The sequence below is a fragment of the Oncorhynchus mykiss genome, chromosome 13 (genome assembly GCF_057628025.1).
Source record: "Oncorhynchus mykiss isolate SJ-2025 chromosome 13, ASM5762802v1, whole genome shotgun sequence".
Lineage (NCBI taxonomy): Eukaryota > Metazoa > Chordata > Actinopteri > Salmoniformes > Salmonidae > Oncorhynchus > Oncorhynchus mykiss.
This window is the reverse complement of record NC_143034.1, coordinates 82,601,390-82,618,870: the sequence shown is the minus strand read 5'-3', so window position 1 is coordinate 82,618,870 and position 17,481 is coordinate 82,601,390. Positions and strand designations below refer to the sequence as shown.

The following is a 17,481-nucleotide window of genomic DNA, read 5'->3' as shown; positions in this document are numbered from 1 at the left end:
CTAGAGAGGACATCATGTATTCGTGCCGTGATTAGCTGCAGGGTGCTAGAGAGGACATAATGTATTCGTGCCCTGATTAGCTGCAGGGTGCTAGAGAGGACATCATGTATTCATGCCCTGATTAGCTGCAGGGTGCTAGAGAGGACATCATGTATTCGTGCCGTGATTAGCTGCAGGGTGCTAGAGAGGACATAATGTATTCATGCCCTGATTAGCTGCAGGGTGCTAGAGAAGACATCATGTATTCACGCCCTGATTAGCTGCAGGGTGCTAGAGAGGACATAATGTATTCATGCCCTGATTAGCTGCAGGGTGCTAGAGAGGACATCATGTATTCATGCCCTGATTAGCTGCAGGGTGCTAGAGAGGACATAATGTATTCATGCCCTGATTAGCTGCAGGGTGCTAGAGAAGACATCATGTATTCATGCCCTGATTAGCTGCAGGGTGCTAGAGAAGACATCATGTATTCATGCCCTGATTAGCTGCAGGGTGCTAGAGAGGACATCATGTATTCATGCCCTGATTAGCTGCAGGGTGCTAGAGAGGACATCATGTATTCATGCCCTGATTAGCTGCAGGGTGCTAGAGAGATCATCATGTATTCATGCCCTGATTAGCTGCAGGGTGCTAGGAGAGGACATCATGTATTCACGCCCTGATTAGCTGCAGGGTGCTAGGAGAGGACATCATGTATTCACGCCCTGATTAGCTGCAGGGTGCTAGAGAGGACATAATATATTCATGCCCTGATTAGCTGCAGGGTGCTAGAGAGGACATCATGTATTCATGCCCTGATTAGCTGCAGGGTGCTAGGAGAGGACATCATGTATTCATGCCGTGATTAGCTGCAGGGTGCTAGGAGAGGACATAATGTATTCACGCCCTGATTAGCTGCAGGGTGCTAGAGAGGACATCATGTATTCACGCCCTGATTAGCTGCAGGGTGCTAGAGAGGACATCATGTATTCATGCCCTGATTAGCTGCAGGGTGCTAGAGAGGACATCATGTATTCATGCCCTGATTGGCTGCAGGGTGCTAGGAGAGGACATCATGTATTCACGCCCTGATTAGCTGCAGGGTGCTAGGAGAGGACATCATGTATTCACGCCCTGATTAGCTGCAGGGTGCTAGAGAGGACATAATGTATTCATGCCCTGATTAGCTGCAGGGTGCTAGGAGAGGACATCATGTATTCATGCCCTGATTAGCTGCAGGGTGCTAGAGAGGACATCATGTATTCATGCCCTGATTAGCTGCAGGGTGCTAGAGAGGACATCATGTATTCATGCCCTGATTAGCTGCAGGGTGCTAGAGAAGACATCATGTATTCATGCCCTGATTAGCTGCAGGGTGCTAGAGAAGACATCATGTATTCATGCCCTGATTAGCTGCAGGGTGCTAGAGAGGACATCATGTATTCATGCCCTGATTAGCTGCAGGGTGCTAGGAGAGGACATCATGTATTCACGCCCTGATTAGCTGCAGGGTGCTAGGAGAGGACATCATGTATTCACGCCCTGATTAGCTGCAGGGTGCTAGAGAGGACATCATGTATTCACGCCCTGATTAGCTGCAGGGTGCTAGAGAGGACATCATGTATTCATGCCCTGATTAGCTGCAGGGTGCTAGGAGAGGACATCATGTATTCATGCCCTGATTAGCTGCAGGGTGCTAGAGAGGACATCATGTATTCACGCCCTGATTAGCTGCAGGGTGCTAGAGAGGACATAATGTATAATGTATTCATGCGGGAGAATAACAGACGTGTCTGAATGATAATGTAGTCAATAGCACTCCACCAATCAGCCGATGGGAGATTGGAGAACATTCCAGAAGGACAACCATCTCTGCAGCACTCCACCAATCAGGCCTTTATGTTAGAGTGGCCAGACGGAAGCCACTCCTCAGCTCTCCACCAATCAGGCCTTTATGGTAGAGAGGCCAGACGGAAGCCACTCCTCAGCTCTCCACCAATCAGGCCTTTATGGTAGAGAGGCCAGACGGAAGCCACTCCTCAGCTCTCCACCAATCAGGCCTTTATGGTAGAGAGGCCAGACGGAAGCCACTCCTCAGCTCTCCACCAATCAGGCCTTTATGGTAGAGGCGCCAGACGGAAGCCACTCCTCAGCTCTCCACCAATCAGGCCTTTATGGTAGAGAGGCCAGACGGAAGCCACTCCTCAGCTCTCCACCAATCAGGCCTTTATGGTAGAAAGACCAGACGGAAGCCACTCCTCAGTGAAAAGGCACATGACAGCCCTCTTGGAGTTTGCCAAAAGGCACCTAAAGACTCTCAGACCATGAGAAACAAGATTCTCTGGTCTGATGAAACCAAGATTGAACTCTTTGGCCTGAATGCCAAGTGTCACGTCTGGAGGAAACCTGGCACCATCCCTACGGTGAAGCATGGTGGTGGCAGCATCATGATTTGGGGATGTTTTTCAGCTGCAGGGACTGGGAGACTAGTCAGGATCGAGGGAAAGATGAACGGAGAAAAGTACAGAGATTCTTGATAAAAAACCTCTCTTCAGAGCACTCAGCACCTCAGAAAGTGAACCTTCGCCCCAGTCTAACAGGACAACGACCCTAAACACACAGCCAAGACAACGTTGGAATGGCTTCGTGACAAATCTCTGAATGTCCTTGAGTGGCCCAGCCAGAGCCCGGATTTGAACCCGATCGAACATCTCTGGAGAGACCTGAAAATAGCTATGCAGCAACACTTCCCATCCACCCTGACAGAGCTTGAGAGGATCTGCAGAGAAGAATGGGAGAAACTCCCCAATTGCAGGTGTGCCAAGCTTGTAGCGTCATACCCAAGAAGACTCGAGGTTGTAATCGCTGCCAAAGGTGCTTCAACAAAGTACCCGAGTGAAGGGTCTGAATACTTATGGAACTGTGATATTTCTGTTTTAGCTTTGTCATTATGGGGTATTGTGATGTCATTATGGGGTATTGTGATGTCATTATGGGGTACTGTGATGTCATTATGGGGTACTGTGATGTCATTATGGGGTACTGTGATGTCATTATGGGGTACTGTGATGTCATTATGGGGTACTGTGATGTCAATATGGGGTACTGTGATGTCAATATGGGGTATTGTGATGTCATTATGGGGTATTGTGATGTCATTATGGGGTATTGTGTGTAGGTTGATGAGGGTGTATTGTGTGTAGATTGATGAGGGTGTATTGTGTGTAGATTGATGAGGGGGTAGTGTGTGTAGATTGAGGGGGTATTGTGTGTAGATTGATGAGGGGGTAGTGTGTGTAGGTTGATGAGGGGGTAGTGTGTGTAGATTGAGGGGGTATTGTGTGTAGATTGATGAGGGGGTAGTGTGTGTAGGTTGATGAGGGGGTAGTGTGTGTAGGTTGATGAGGGGGTAGTGTGTGTAGATTGAGGGGGTATTGTGTGTAGATTGATGAGGGGGTAGTGTGTGTAGATTGATGAGGGGGTAGTGTGTGTAGATTGATGAGGGGGTAGTGTGTGTAGGTTGATGAGGGGGTAGTGTGTGTAGATTGATGAGGGGGTAGTGTGTGTAGATTGATGAGGGGGTAGTGTGTGTAGATTGATGAGGGCGGCAGGGTAGCCTAGTGGTTAGAGCGTTGGACTAGTAACCGGAAGGTTGCGAGTTCAAACCCCCGAGCTGACAAGGTACAAATCTGTCGTTCTGCCCCTGAACAGGCAGTTAACCCACTGTTCCCAGGCCGTCATTGAAAATAAGAATTTGTTCTTAACTGACTTGCCTGGTTAAATAAAGGTCAAATAAAAAAATAAAAATTGATGAGGGGGTAGTGTGTGTAGATTGATGAGGGGGTAGTGTGTGTAGGTTGATGAGGGGGTAGTGTGTGTAGATTGATGAGGGGGTAGTGTGTGTAGATCTAGTGTGTGTAGATTGATGAGGGGGTATTGTGTGTAGATTGATGAGGGGGTAGTGTGTGTAGGTTGATGAGGGGGTATTGTGTGTAGATTGATGAGGGGGTATTGTGTGTAGATTGATGAGGGGGTATTGTGTGTAGATTGATGAGGGGGGAAATAATTTTATACATTTTAGAAAAAGGCTGTAACAAAATAAAACCGGGACAAAGTTGAGGGGTCTGAATACTTTCCGAAGGTCACTGTGTGTGTGTGTGTGTGTGTGTACTCACTGTGTTTTTGTGCTGTGTGAAGACAGACAGGTCTCCGTTGAAGATGACTTCAGCCAGAGAGTTGACCAGCGGCTGGTAGTGGATGATGAGAAACACCTTGAGACAAACCCAACAAAAATAACAACGTTCATATGCAGTTTCATCACTGAACGTCCATCCCTACGGTGAAGCGTGGTGAGGTGAGGTGTGATGAGGTGAGGTGTGATGAGGTGAGGTGAGGTGTGGTGAGGTGAGGTGAGGTGTGGTGAGGTGAGGTGTGGTGAGGAGAGGTGAGGTGAGGTGAGGTGTGATGAAGAGAGGTGAGGTGTGATGAGGAGAGGTGAGGTGAGGTGTGATGAGGAGAGGTGAGGTGAGGTGAGGTGAGGTGAGGTGTGGTGAGGTTAGGTGAGGTGAGGTGTGGCGAGGTGAGGTGAGGTGTGATGAGGTGTGGTGAGGTGAGGTGTGGTGAGGTTAGGTGAGGTGAGGTGTGGCGAGGTGAGGTGAGGTGTGATGAGGTGTGGTGTGGTGAGGTGAGGTGAGGTGAGGTGAGGTGTGATGAGGTGTGGTGAGGTGTGGTGTGGTGAGGTGAGGTGTGGTGTGGTGAGATGAGGTGAGGTGAGGTTAGGTGTGGTGAGGTGTGGTGTGGTGAGGTGAGGTGTGGTGTGGTGAGGTGAGGTGTGGTGAGGTTAGGTGTGGTGAGGTGTGGTGAGGTGAGGTGTGGTGTGACAAGGTGTGGTGAGGTGTGATGCGGTGTGATGATGTGTGATGAGGTGAGGTGTGATGTAATGAGGTGAGGTGTAATGAGGTGGTGTGATGAGGTGTGATGAGGTGTGGTGAGGTGTGATGATGTGTGATGAGGTGAGGTGTGATGTAATGAGGTGAGGTGTAACGAGGTGGTGTGATGAGGTGTGATGAGGTGTGGTGAGGTGTGGTGTGGTGTGACGAGGTGTGGTGAGGTGTGATGAGGTGTGATGATGTGTGATGAGGTGAGGTGTGATGTAATGAGGTGAGGTGTAATGAGGTGAGGTGTGATGAGGTGAGGTGTGATGAGGTGAGGTGTGATGAGGTGAGGTGTGATGAGGTGTGACGATGTGTGGTGTGACGATGTGTGGTGAGGTGAGGTGTGATGAGATGAGGTGTGGTGTGATGAGATGAGGTGTGGTGTGATGAGGTGAGGTGTGGTGTGATGAGGTGTGGTGAGGTGAGGTGTGATGAGATGAGGTGTGGTGTGATGAGGTGTGATGAGGTGAGGTGTGGTGTGATGAGGTAAGATGAGGTGAGGTGTGGTGTGATGAGGTGTGGTGTGATGAGGTGTGGTGTGATGAGGTGTGGTGAGGTGTCATGAGGTGTGGTGTGATGAGGTGTGGTGAGGTGAGGTGTGGTGTGATGAGGTAAGATGAGGTGAGGTGTGATGTGATGCGGTGTGAAGCGGTGTGATGTGAAGAGATGTGATGTGATGTGAAGAGGTGTGATGAGGTGTGGTGTGAAGAGGTATGAAACGGTGTGATGATGTGTGATGTGGTGAGGTGTGATGAGGTGTGATGTGGTGAGGTGAGGTGTGATGAGGTGTAGTGAGGTGTGATGTGAAGAGGTGAGGTGTGATGTAGTGTGATGAGGTGTGATGTGAAGAGGTGAGGTGTGGTGTGAAGAGGTATGAAGTGGTGTGATGGGGTGTGATGTGGTGAGGTGAGGTGTGATGAGGTGTGATGAGGTGTAGTGAGGTGTGATGTGAAGAGGTGTTATGAGGTGTGGTGTGATGAGGTGTGAAGCGGTGTGATTAGGTGTGATGTGATGGGGTGTCATGAGGTGTGATGAGGTGTGGTGTGGTGATGAGGTGTGGTGTGATGTGGTGTGAAGAGGTGTGATGAGGTGTGGTGTGATGAGGTGTGGTGAGGTGTCATGAGGTGTGGTGTGATGAGGTGTGATGAAGTGTGATGAGGTGAGGTGTGATGTAATGAGGTGAGGTGTAACGAGGTGGTGTGATGAGGTGTGATGAGGTGTGGTGAGGTGTGGTGTGGTGTGACGAGGTGTGGTGAGGTGTGATGAGGTGTGATGATGTGTGATGAGGTGAGGTGTGATGTAATGAGGTGAGGTGTAATGAGGTGAGGTGTGATGAGGTGTGATGAGGTGAGGTGTGATGAGGTGAGGTGTGATGAGGTGTGACGATGTGTGGTGTGACGATGTGTGGTGAGGTGAGGTGTGATGAGATGAGGTGTGGTGTGATGAGATGAGGTGTGGTGTGATGAGGTGTGATGAGGTGAGGTGAGGTGTGGTGTGATGAGGTGTGGTGAGGTGAGGTGTGATGAGATGAGGTGTGGTGTGATGAGGTGTGATGAGGTGAGGTGTGGTGTGATGAGGTAAGATGAGGTGAGGTGTGGTGTGATGAGGTGTGGTGTGATGAGGTGTGGTGTGATGAGGTGTGGTGAGGTGTCATGAGGTGTGGTGTGATGAGGTGTGGTGAGGTGAGGTGTGGTGTGATGAGGTAAGATGAGGTGAGGTGTGATGTGATGCGGTGTGAAGCGGTGTGATGTGAAGAGATGTGATGTGATGTGAAGAGGTGTGATGAGGTGTGGTGTGAAGAGGTATGAAACGGTGTGATGATGTGTGATGTGGTGAGGTGTGATGAGGTGTGATGTGGTGAGGTGAGGTGTGATGAGGTGTAGTGAGGTGTGATGTGAAGAGGTGAGGTGTGATGTAGTGTGATGAGGTGTGATGTGAAGAGGTGAGGTGTGGTGTGAAGAGGTATGAAGTGGTGTGATGGGGTGTGATGTGGTGAGGTGAGGTGTGATGAGGTGTGATGAGGTGTAGTGAGGTGTGATGTGAAGAGGTGTTATGAGGTGTGGTGTGATGAGGTGTGAAGCGGTGTGATTAGGTGTGATGTGATGGGGTGTCATGAGGTGTGATGAGGTGTGGTGTGGTGATGAGGTGTGGTGTGATGTGGTGTGAAGAGGTGTGATGAGGTGTGGTGTGATGAGGTGTGGTGAGGTGTCATGAGGTGTGGTGTGATGAGGTGTGATGAAGTGTGGTGAGGTGTGGTGTGATGAGGTGTGATGAGAAGAGGTATGATGTGGTGAGGTGTGATGAGGTGTGATGAGGTGTGATGTGGTGAGGTGTGATGTGAAGAGGTGTGATGTGAAGAGGTGTGATGAGGTGTGGTGTGATGAGGTGTGATGAGGTGTGGTGAGGTGTGGTGAGATGTGGTGAGGTGTGAAGAGGTGTGAAGAGGTGTGGTGAGGTGTGGTGAGGTGTGGTGTGGTGAGGTGTGGTGTGATGAGGTGTGATGAGGTGAGATGAGATGTGGTGAGATGAGATGTGGTGTGATGTGAAGAGGTGTGATGTGATGTGAAGAGGTGTGATGAGGTGGGGTGAGGTGTGATGAGGTGTGAAGAGGTGTGATGAGGTTAGATTGTGTGTGTAGGTACATACCTGTGACAGTAGGTTAAGGGACACCTGAGGGTTGATCTTACGATCTTCAGACTGAAACACAGACGACAATATGTCAGATACACATTAGTATTGGTTACATAGTACATACACACACCCCTCCACCTACCTGTTCAGGGCAGACCAGAGAGAAGACGTAGAGAGGCAGGAACAGACGGTTGAGCAGGTGGTCTGTCAGGACATCGTTCAGGAACTCACAGTTGATAGTCAGGATATCGTTCAGGTAGTGGAGATGGTCGAGATGCTCTGCTACCAAGTCACTCAGCTTCCCCCGGTTACGATGCCTGGAGAGGGGGAGAGGGAGAGAGACAGAGAGAGAGGAGAGAGAGAGTCAGAGAGAGGAGAGAGAGAGAGAGAGAGAGAGTGAGACAGAGACAGAGAGAGAGACAGAGAGAGAGACAGAGAGAGAGACAGAGAGAGAGAGAGAGAGAGGGAGACAGAGGAGAGAGACAGAGAGAGAGAGAGAGAGAGAGAGAGAGAGAGAGACAGAGACAGAGACAGAGAGAGACAGACATAGAGAGACATAGAGAGAGACAGAGAGAGGGAGAGAGAGACAGAGAGAGGGAGAGAGAGACAGAGAGAGGGAGAGAGAGACAGAGAGAGAGAGAGAGAGAGAGAGAGACAGAGAGAGGGAGAGAGAGAGAGAGACAGAGAGAGAGAGAGAGACAGAGAGAGAGAGAGACAGAGAGAGAGAGAGACAGAGAGAGGGAGAGACAGAGAGAGGGAGAGGGAGAGAGGAAGTGAGAGAGAGAGACAGAGACAGAGAGAGGAAGAGAGAGAGAGAGAGAGAGAGAGACAGAGAGAGACAGAGAGAGAGAGGAGAGAGAGACACAGAGAGAGAGAGAGAGAGAGAGAGGTGGTATGTACATAACAGTGTGTAACGATCTAGTCTGTAACTGCTATGGTTTTGTGTTTCACAACATGTATCTGCAGTGCAAACACAACCTTCCCAAGGGGACAATATCTTCATCATCATGGGGCGGCAGGGTAGCCTAGTGGTTAGAGCGTTGGACTAGTAACCGGAAGGTTGTGAGTTCAAACCCCCGAGCTGACAAGGTACAAATCTGTCGTTCTGCCCCTGAACAGGCAGTTAACCCACTGTTCCCAGGCCGTCATTGAAAATAAGAATTTGTTCTTAAATAAAGGTGGTTAAATAAAGGTAAAATAAAAAATAATAATAATAACATCTGAAGAGTAGATAGAGACCCCTAGTGGACAGAGGGGAGAATGACCCATCTGAAGGTTAGATAGAGACCCCTAGTGGACACAGGGGAGAATGACCCATCTGAAGGTTAGATAGAGACCCCTAGTGGACACAGGGGAGAATGACCCATCTGAAGACTAGATAGAGACCCCTAGTGGACACAGGGGAGAATGACCCATCTGAAGACTAGATAGAGACCCCTAGTGGACACAGGGGAGAATGACCCATCTGAAGGTTAGATAGAGACCCCTAGTGGACACAGGGGAGAATGACCCATCTGAAGGTTAGATAGAGACCCCTAGTGGACACAGGGGAGAATGACCCATCTGAAGACTAGACAGAGACCCCTAGTGGACAGAGGGGAGAATGACCCATCTGAAGACTAGATAGACCCCTAGTGGACACAGGGGAGAATGACCCATCTGAAGACTAGATAGAGACACCTAGTGGACAGAGGGGTGAATGACCCATCTGAAGACTAGATAGACACCTAGTGGACACAGGGGAGAATGACCCATCTGAAGACTAGACAGAGACCCCTAGTGGACACAGGGGAGAATGACCCATCTGAAGACTAGATAGAGACACCTAGTGGACAGAGGGGTGAATGACCCATCTGAAGACTAGATAGAGACACCTAGTGGACAGAGGGGAGAATGACCCATCTGAAGGTTAGATAGAGACTCCTAGTGGACAGAGGGGTGAATGACCCATCTGAAGACTAGATAGAGACCCCTAGTGGACAATGACCCATCTGAAGGTTAGCTTTAAGGAAAGATCCACTCATCCCCATAGGCCGACATACAGACAGTCTCTTACTCACTTTTCCAGCACGTTCTATAGAAATGTATAGGAAGCTAAATGATAACAGAAGGTAGAAGAAAAATGACTGTCTGAACACATTTGGTCCAGTTTGATGACTTTGCTGCCGTGTGTGTGTGTGTGTGTGTGTGTTTCTATGTGTGTGTGTGTGTGTGTGTGTGTGTGTGTGTGTGTGTGTCTGTGTGTCTGTGGACTCACTCTTGGTCCGTCTGAACACACTTGTCCAGCTCTATGACGTGGGAGCCGATGAACCAGACCAGGTTACTGAAGTAAGGGACCGCCGTCTTGTCTCGAATGTAGTGCAGCATGTGCTGGTTGTCCACTAGAGGGGTGGGAGGTCAAGGGATGTTACCGTGGTTACACAGATAGACGTGGAGACATGGGGGGGGGGGGGGTCAGAGGAATACAGGACCAGACATTTACAGAGATTGGATATGAGTATAACTATATAGAGAATAAAGCTGTTCTCTCCAGGAGGACTCTACTCTAAAGAGAGACTGATATGGAGGACTCTACTCCAGAGACTGATATGGAGGACTCTACTCTAGAGACTGATATGGAGGACTCTGAGACTGATGTGGAGGACTCTACTCTAGAGACTGATGTGGAGGACTCTACTCTGAGACTGATGTGGAGGACTCTACTCTGAGACTGATGTGGAGGACTCTACTCTGAGACTGATGTGGAGGACTCTACTCTAAAGAGACTGATGTGGAGGACTCTACTCTAAAGAGACTGATGTGGAGGACTCTACTCTAAAGAGACTGATGTGGAGGACTCTACTCTAAAGAGACTGATGTGGAGGACTCTACTCTAAAGAGACTGATGTGGAGGACTCTACTCTAAAGAGACTGATGTGGAGGACTCTACTCTAAAGAGACTGAAGTGGAGGACTCTACTCTAAAGAGACTGAAGTGGAGGACTCTACTCTAAAGAGACTGATGTGGAGGACTCTACTCTAAAGAGACTGATGTGGAGGACTCTACTCTAAAGAGACTGATGTGGAGGACTCTACTCTAAAGAGACTGATGTGGAGGACTCTACTCTAAAGAGACTGATGTGGAGGACTCTACTCTAAAGAGACTGATGTGGAGGACTCTACTCTAAAGAGACTGATGTGGAGGACTCTACTCTAAAGAGACTGATGTGGAGGACTCTACTCTGAGACTGAAATGGAGGACTCTACTCTGAGACTGAAATGGAGGACTCTACTCTGAGACTGAAATGGAGGACTCTACTCTGAGACTGAAATGGAGGACTCTACTCTGAGACTGAAATGGAGGACTCTACTCTGAGACTGAAATGGAGGACTCTACTCTGAGACTGAAATGGAGGACTCTACTCTGAGACTGAAATGGAGGACTCTACTCTGAGACTGAAATGGATGACTCTACTCTGAGACTGAAATGGAGGACTCTACTCTGAGACTGAAATGGAGGACTCTACTCTGAGACTGAAATGTAGTCTGAGACTGAAATGGAGGACTCTACTCTAAAGAGACTGATGTGGAGGACTCTACTCTAAAGAGACTGATGTGGAGGACTCTACTCTAAATAGACTGATGTGGAGGACTCTACTCTAAAGAGACTGATGTGGAGGACTCTACTCTGAGACTGAAATGGGGGACTCTACTCTGAGACTGAAATGGAGGACTCTACTCTGAGACTGAAATGGAGGACTCTACTCTGAGACTGAAATGGAGGACTCTACTCTGAGACTGAAATGGAGGACTCTACTCTGAGACTGAAATGGAGGACTCTACTCTGAGACTGAAATGGAGGACTCTACTCTGAGACTGAAATGGAGGACTCTACTCTGAGAATGAAATGGAGGACTCTACTCTGAGAATGAAATGGAGGACTCTACTCTGAGAATGAAATGGAGGACTCTACTCTGAGAATGAAATGGAGGACTCTACTCTGAGACTGAAATAGAGGACTCTACTCTGAGAATGAAATGGAGGACTCTACTCTGAAAAGAGACTGATGTGGAGGACTCTACTCCGAAAAGAGATTGATGTGGAGGACTCTACTCTGAAAAGAGACTGATGTGGAGGACTCTACTCTGAAAAGAGACTGATGTGGAGGACTCTACTCTAAAAAAGAGACTGATATGCAGGACTCTACTCTAAAAAGAGACTCATATGCAGGACTCTACTCTAAAAAGAGACTGATATGCAGGACTCTACTCTAAAAAGAGACTGATATGCAGGACTCTACTCTAAAAAGAGACTGATATGCAGGACTCTACTCTAAAATGAGACTGATATGGAGGACTATACTCTGAGACTGATATGAAGGACTCTACTCAGACCGATATGGAGGACTACGCTGAGACCGATATGGAGGACTACGCTGAGACCGATATGGAGGACTACGCTGAGACCGATATGGAGGACTACCAACTCGGGTTTCTGACAATGTGTCATCACGGTAGGCCAAACTCCAGTCCTGTAAGAAGAAGACATGCTTCATCGTAACGTTCTGAATACTCATCGTGAACGGTTGGTGTACGGAGTGGTTCAGAGTCCTGGCGTTCAAAAACAATTCAGGAATGTTTCACCTCTTAGAAAATGTGTATTATAACTGTATTATCAGTATTATGACAGTTGACTTGAAACGATGGGTTTGAATTACACAGAAACCAACAAAAAGCATGCAGGTCAGTTTACACATTTAAATGATAAGCCCAAGTCAATAATATAATTAATAACATTAATGATTACTATATACACACACACACACACACATTCAGTGAGGTACATGTATTAATCAGACTTACATGAGACTGGAGTTAGGCCCACGGGAGGTAAGAGTGAGAGGAGGAAGAGGAGAGGAGGAGGAAGAGGAGAGGAGGAAGTGGAGAGGAGATGGGGAGAGGAGGAGATGGGGAGAGAGAGGAGGAAGAGGAGAGAGAGGAGGAAGAGGAAGAGGAGAGAGAGGAGATGAGGAGAGAGAGGAGATGGGGAGAGAGAGGAGATGGGGAGAGAGAGAGGAGGAAGAGGAGAGAAGGAGATGGGGAGAGAGGAGATGGGAGAGAGAGGAGATGGGGAGAGAGAGGAGGAAGAGGAGAGGAGGAGATGGGAGAGAGGAGATGGGGAGAGGAGGAAACAGGAAGAGCGAGGAGAGAAGTGGAAGAGATGGGGAGAGAGAGGAGGAAGAGGAGAGAGAGGAAGGGGAGAGAGGGGAAAGAGGAGAGAAGATGAGAGGAGGAAGAGGAGAGAGAGGAGAGGGGGAGAGAGGAGGAAGAGGAGGGAGCGAGGAGGAAGAGGAGAGAGAGATATAGAGGAGAAGAGGGAGGGAAGGGAGAGGGGGATGGTGAGAGGGAGGGGAGGGAGAGAGCATACACAAGGTTAACGGTAGTCAGGTAGCTGTGTAGTGTCTAACAGAACTAAACAGCAGGGCTCCTGGGTAGTCAGGTAGCTGTGTAGTGTCTAAACAGCAGGGCTCCTGGGTAGTCAGGTAGCTGTGTAGTGTATAAACAGCAGGGCTCCTGGGTAGTCAGGTAGCTGTGTAGTGTCTAACAGACTCCTGGGTAGTCAGGTAGCTGTGTAGTGTCTAACAGAACTAAACAGCAAAGCACAGCTACACGACCCACACAGCTACACGACCCACACAGCTACACGACCCACACAGCTACACGACCCACACAGTTACATAACCCACACAGTTACATAACCCACACAGCTATACAACCCACAGTCACACAACCCACACAGCTACACAACCCACACAGCTACACAACCCACACAGCTACACAACCCACACAGCTACATAACCCACACAGCTACATAACCCACACAGCTACAAAACCACACACGCACACAGCTACATAACCCACACAGCTACACAACCCACCAACACAGCCACACAACCCACACAGCTACATACCCACACAGCTACACAACCCACACAGCTACACAACCCACACAGTTACACAACCCACACAGCTACACAACCCACACAACCCACACAGCTACACAGCCCACACAGCTACACAACCACACACAGCTACACAACCCACACAGCTACACAACCCACACAGCTACACAACCCACAGCTACACAACCCACACAACACACACCCCACACAGCTACATAACCCACACAACACACACAGCTGCACAACCCACACAGCTACATAACCCACACAACCCACACAGCTACACAACCCACACGGCTACACAACCCACACAGCTACACAACCCACACAGCTACACAACCCACACAGCTATACAACCCACACAGCTACATAACCCACACAACCCACACAGCTACACAACCCACACAGCTACATAACCCACACAGCTACATAACCCATACAGCTACACAACCCACACGACCCACACAGCTACACGACCCACACAGCTACACGACCCACACAGCTACACGACCCACACAGCTACACGACCCACACAGCTACACGACCCACACAGCTACACGACCCACACAGCTACACGACCCACACAGCTGACTAACACGTTGTTAAATACACCCACTGTTCAGTTAACAGTTAGATACTCCAGTTAAATGTGAACACACAGACAGACAGACAGAGCACCCCGAGCCCCCCGAGCACCAAGGGCCCTGAGCACCCAGAACCCCCGAGCACCCAGAGCCCCCCGATCACCCAGATCCCCGAGCACCAAGGGCCCCCCGAGCACCCAGAGCCCCCCGAGCACCAAGGGCCCAGAGCCCCCCGAGCACCAAGGGCCCAGAGCACCCAGAGCACCCCGAGCCCCCCGAGCACCAAGGGCCCTGAGCACCCAGAACCCCCGAGCACCCAGGGCCCCCCGAGCACCCAGGGCCCCCCGAGCACCCAGAGCCCCCCGAGCCCCCCGAGCACCCAGAGCCCCCCGAGCACCAAGGGCCCCCCGAGCACCAAGGGCCCCCCGAGCACCAAGGGCCCCCGAGCACCAAGGGCCCCCCGAGCACCCAGGGCCCCCCGAGCACCCAGAAGAGGAATAGCAGCTGGCCAATGCAGAGGTTTCAGCCCCTAGTAGTGCTGTGTGTGTGTGTGTGTGTGTGTGTGTGTGTGTGAGTGTGTGTGTGAGACTCACCCTTGTAGACGTTCAGTGTGATGGTTCTGACTGCGATACGGACCATGCTCTCTGGGTGGTTGAAGAACTTAATGGCCTCGGTGTACAGGGCAAAATCATTAGTGTGCTGTGTGTTGGGAGACAGAGAGGGGGCGCCAGTGAGCTCAGCACCGCACCACTGTTGAGCACAGAGAGACCACACTACCAGAGATCCCTAGCCCCTTACCCCCTAGGGGACTAGGCCCTTAACCCCTACCCCCTAGGGGACTAGGCCCTTAACCCCTACTACCAAGGGGACTAGGCCCTTACCCCCTAGGGGACTAGGCCCTTAACCCCTACCCCTAGGGGACTAGGCCCTTAACCCCTACCCCCTAGGGGACTAGCCCCTTACCCCCTAGGGGACTAGGCCCTTACCCCCTAGGGGACTAGGCCCTTAACCCCTACTACCAAGGGGACTAGGCCCTTACCCCCTAGGGGACTAGGCCCTTAACCCCTACTACCAAGGGGACTAGGCCCTTAACCCCTACTGCCAAGGGGACTAGGCCCTTAACCCCTACTGCCAAGGGGACTAGGCCCTTACCCCCTAGGGGACTAGGCCCTTACCCATTACCTCCTAGGGGACTAGGCCCTTACCCCCTACCTCCTAGGGGACTAGGCCCTTACCCCCTACCTCCTAGGGGACTAGGCCCTTACCCCCTACCTCCTAGGGGACTAGGCCCTTACCCCCTACCTCCTAGGGGACTAGGCCCTTACCCCCTACCTCCTAGGGGACTAGGCCCTTACCCCCTACCTCCTTAGTTATAGGGCAACGTGCTGTAGTTAGTTACAGGGCAACGTGCTGTAGTTAGTTACAGGGCAACGTGCTGTAGTTAGTTATAGGGCAACGTGCTGTAGTTAGTTATAGGGCAACGTGCTGTAGTTAGTTATAGGGCAACGTGCTGTAGTTAGTTATAGGGCAACGTGCTGTAGTTAGTTACAGGGCAACGTGCTGTAGTTAGTTACAGGGCAACGTGCTGTAGTTAGTTACAGGGCAACGTGCTGTAGTTAGTTATAGGGCAACGTGCTGTAGTTAGTTATAGGGCAACGTGCTGTAGTTAGTTATAGGGCAACGTGCTGTAGTTAGTTACAGGGCAACGTGTTGTAGTTAGTTACAGGGCAACGTGCTGTAGTTAGTTACAGGGCAACGTGCTGTAGTTAGTTATAGGGCAACGTGTTGTAGCTAGTTATAGGGCAATCCTGCTTCTAATTCTAGTAGCAACTAGATTCCCAGAACTTCAGATAGCTGGAATCAGGATGGAATTAGTAGTTAATTAGGTGGCAGGTTGTTATAGCAGGTCTACAGGCAGCTGATCTCTCTCTCTGGGGGGGGGGGGGGGGGGTGTTCCCTGAGACCTCCAGCCAATCACAGCCTTGGGTCAGAAGAAGTTAAACGTCATGGATCAGCTAGAGAGGTCACAGGGAACAGAGGAGTATTAGCCCAGATTCCAAGGCCTTCAGCCCCAATTATCCACGTCCTCCCCCAAAAGTGTACCCTTGCACACTTCCCATCGTGGATTTAACCAAATGGGAGGGAAACTCCAGCCAATCCGATGCTTTTAAATCCACGACGGGCAAATGGTCAAGTGCACCCTTCAGGAAGAGAGGGGGAACTGGGCTAAGAGGGGAGCTACCGTCGACAGTACACCAATAACTTTACCCCATACACAGAAGCCAAAGGTCGAGTGCTGAAACACAAAGGTCAATCGCAAAGGTCGTGTCCCAAAATTCCCTATATAGGGCACGACATTATGGCCCCTCGTTCCCTATATAGGGCACGACATTATGGCCCCTCGTTCCCTATATAGGGCACGACATTATGGCCCCTCGTTCCCTATATAGGGCACTAACTACATTATGGCCCCTCGTTCCCTATATAGGGCATGACATTATGGACCCTCATTCTCTATATAGGGCACTACATTATGGCCCCTCATGCCCTATATAGGCACTACATTGTGGCCCCTCGTTCCCTATATAGAACACTACATTGTGGCCCCTCGTTCCCTATATAGAACACTACATTGTGGCCCCTCGTTCCCTATATAGAACACTACATTGTGGCCCCTCGTTCCCTATATAGAACACTACATTGTGGCCCCTCATGCCCTATATAGGCACTACATTATGGCCCATCGTTCCCTATATAGGGCACTACATTATGGTCCCTCATTCACTATATAGGGCCCTACATTATGGCCCCTCATTCACTATATAGGGCCCTACATTATGGCCCCTCATTCCCTATATACGGCCCTACATTATGGCCCCTTACTCCCAATACATTATGGCCCCTTACTCCCACTACATTATGGCCCCTTACTCCCTATATAGGGCACTACATTTACATGTTAGTCATGTAACAGACTATCCAGAGCCACTTACAGTCGTGAGTCATTTAGTAGACTCTGTGTTGTTGTCCAGTCCCCCCCTCACCTCGTGGTAGTTGTCCCCCCCCCCCCCCCCCCCTCACCTCGTGGTAGTTGTCCAGTCCCCCCCCCCCCCCCTCCTCACCTCGTGGTAGTTGTCCAGTCCCCCCCCCCTCACCTCGTGGTAGTTGTCCAGTCCCCCCACCCCCCCCTCACCTCGTTATAGAAGAAGTGTACGGTGTGGTTGTTCAGTTTGAGTGACAGGGTCTTCAGGAAGGAGATATAATAGGCCATGATCTCCTCGTCTGAGAAGTCAAACTTGTGAACGATGATGGAGTTGACGTGGTTGTTGGACAGCAGGTAATCTAGAGGAGGAGAGATGAGGAGAACACAGTTATATGATGGAGTTGACGTGGTTGTTGGACAGCAGGTAATC

The 17,481-nt window shown here is 50.2% G+C and overlaps 1 protein-coding gene across 5 annotated transcripts in view; it reads right to left on the bottom strand.

Annotated features, from left to right (window-relative positions):
• The window catches only part of clec16a (C-type lectin domain containing 16A), a 96,126-nt gene that overhangs the window by 68,303 nt on the left and 10,342 nt on the right, over window positions 1-17,481 (bottom strand). For all 5 annotated transcript variants that reach the window (XM_090194491.1, XM_090194493.1, XM_090194492.1 and 2 more), the window contains exons 4-9: window positions 17,262-17,410; window positions 14,662-14,767; window positions 9,802-9,925; window positions 7,687-7,861; window positions 7,560-7,610; window positions 4,155-4,250 (exon numbers count right to left, since the gene is read on the bottom strand). In XM_090194491.1, coding sequence (XP_090050617.1) covers window positions 4,155-4,250; window positions 7,560-7,610; window positions 7,687-7,861; window positions 9,802-9,925; window positions 14,662-14,767; window positions 17,262-17,410 — 701 coding nt within the window. The remainder of the gene's footprint in view (window positions 1-4,154; window positions 4,251-7,559; window positions 7,611-7,686; window positions 7,862-9,801; window positions 9,926-14,661; window positions 14,768-17,261; window positions 17,411-17,481) is intronic.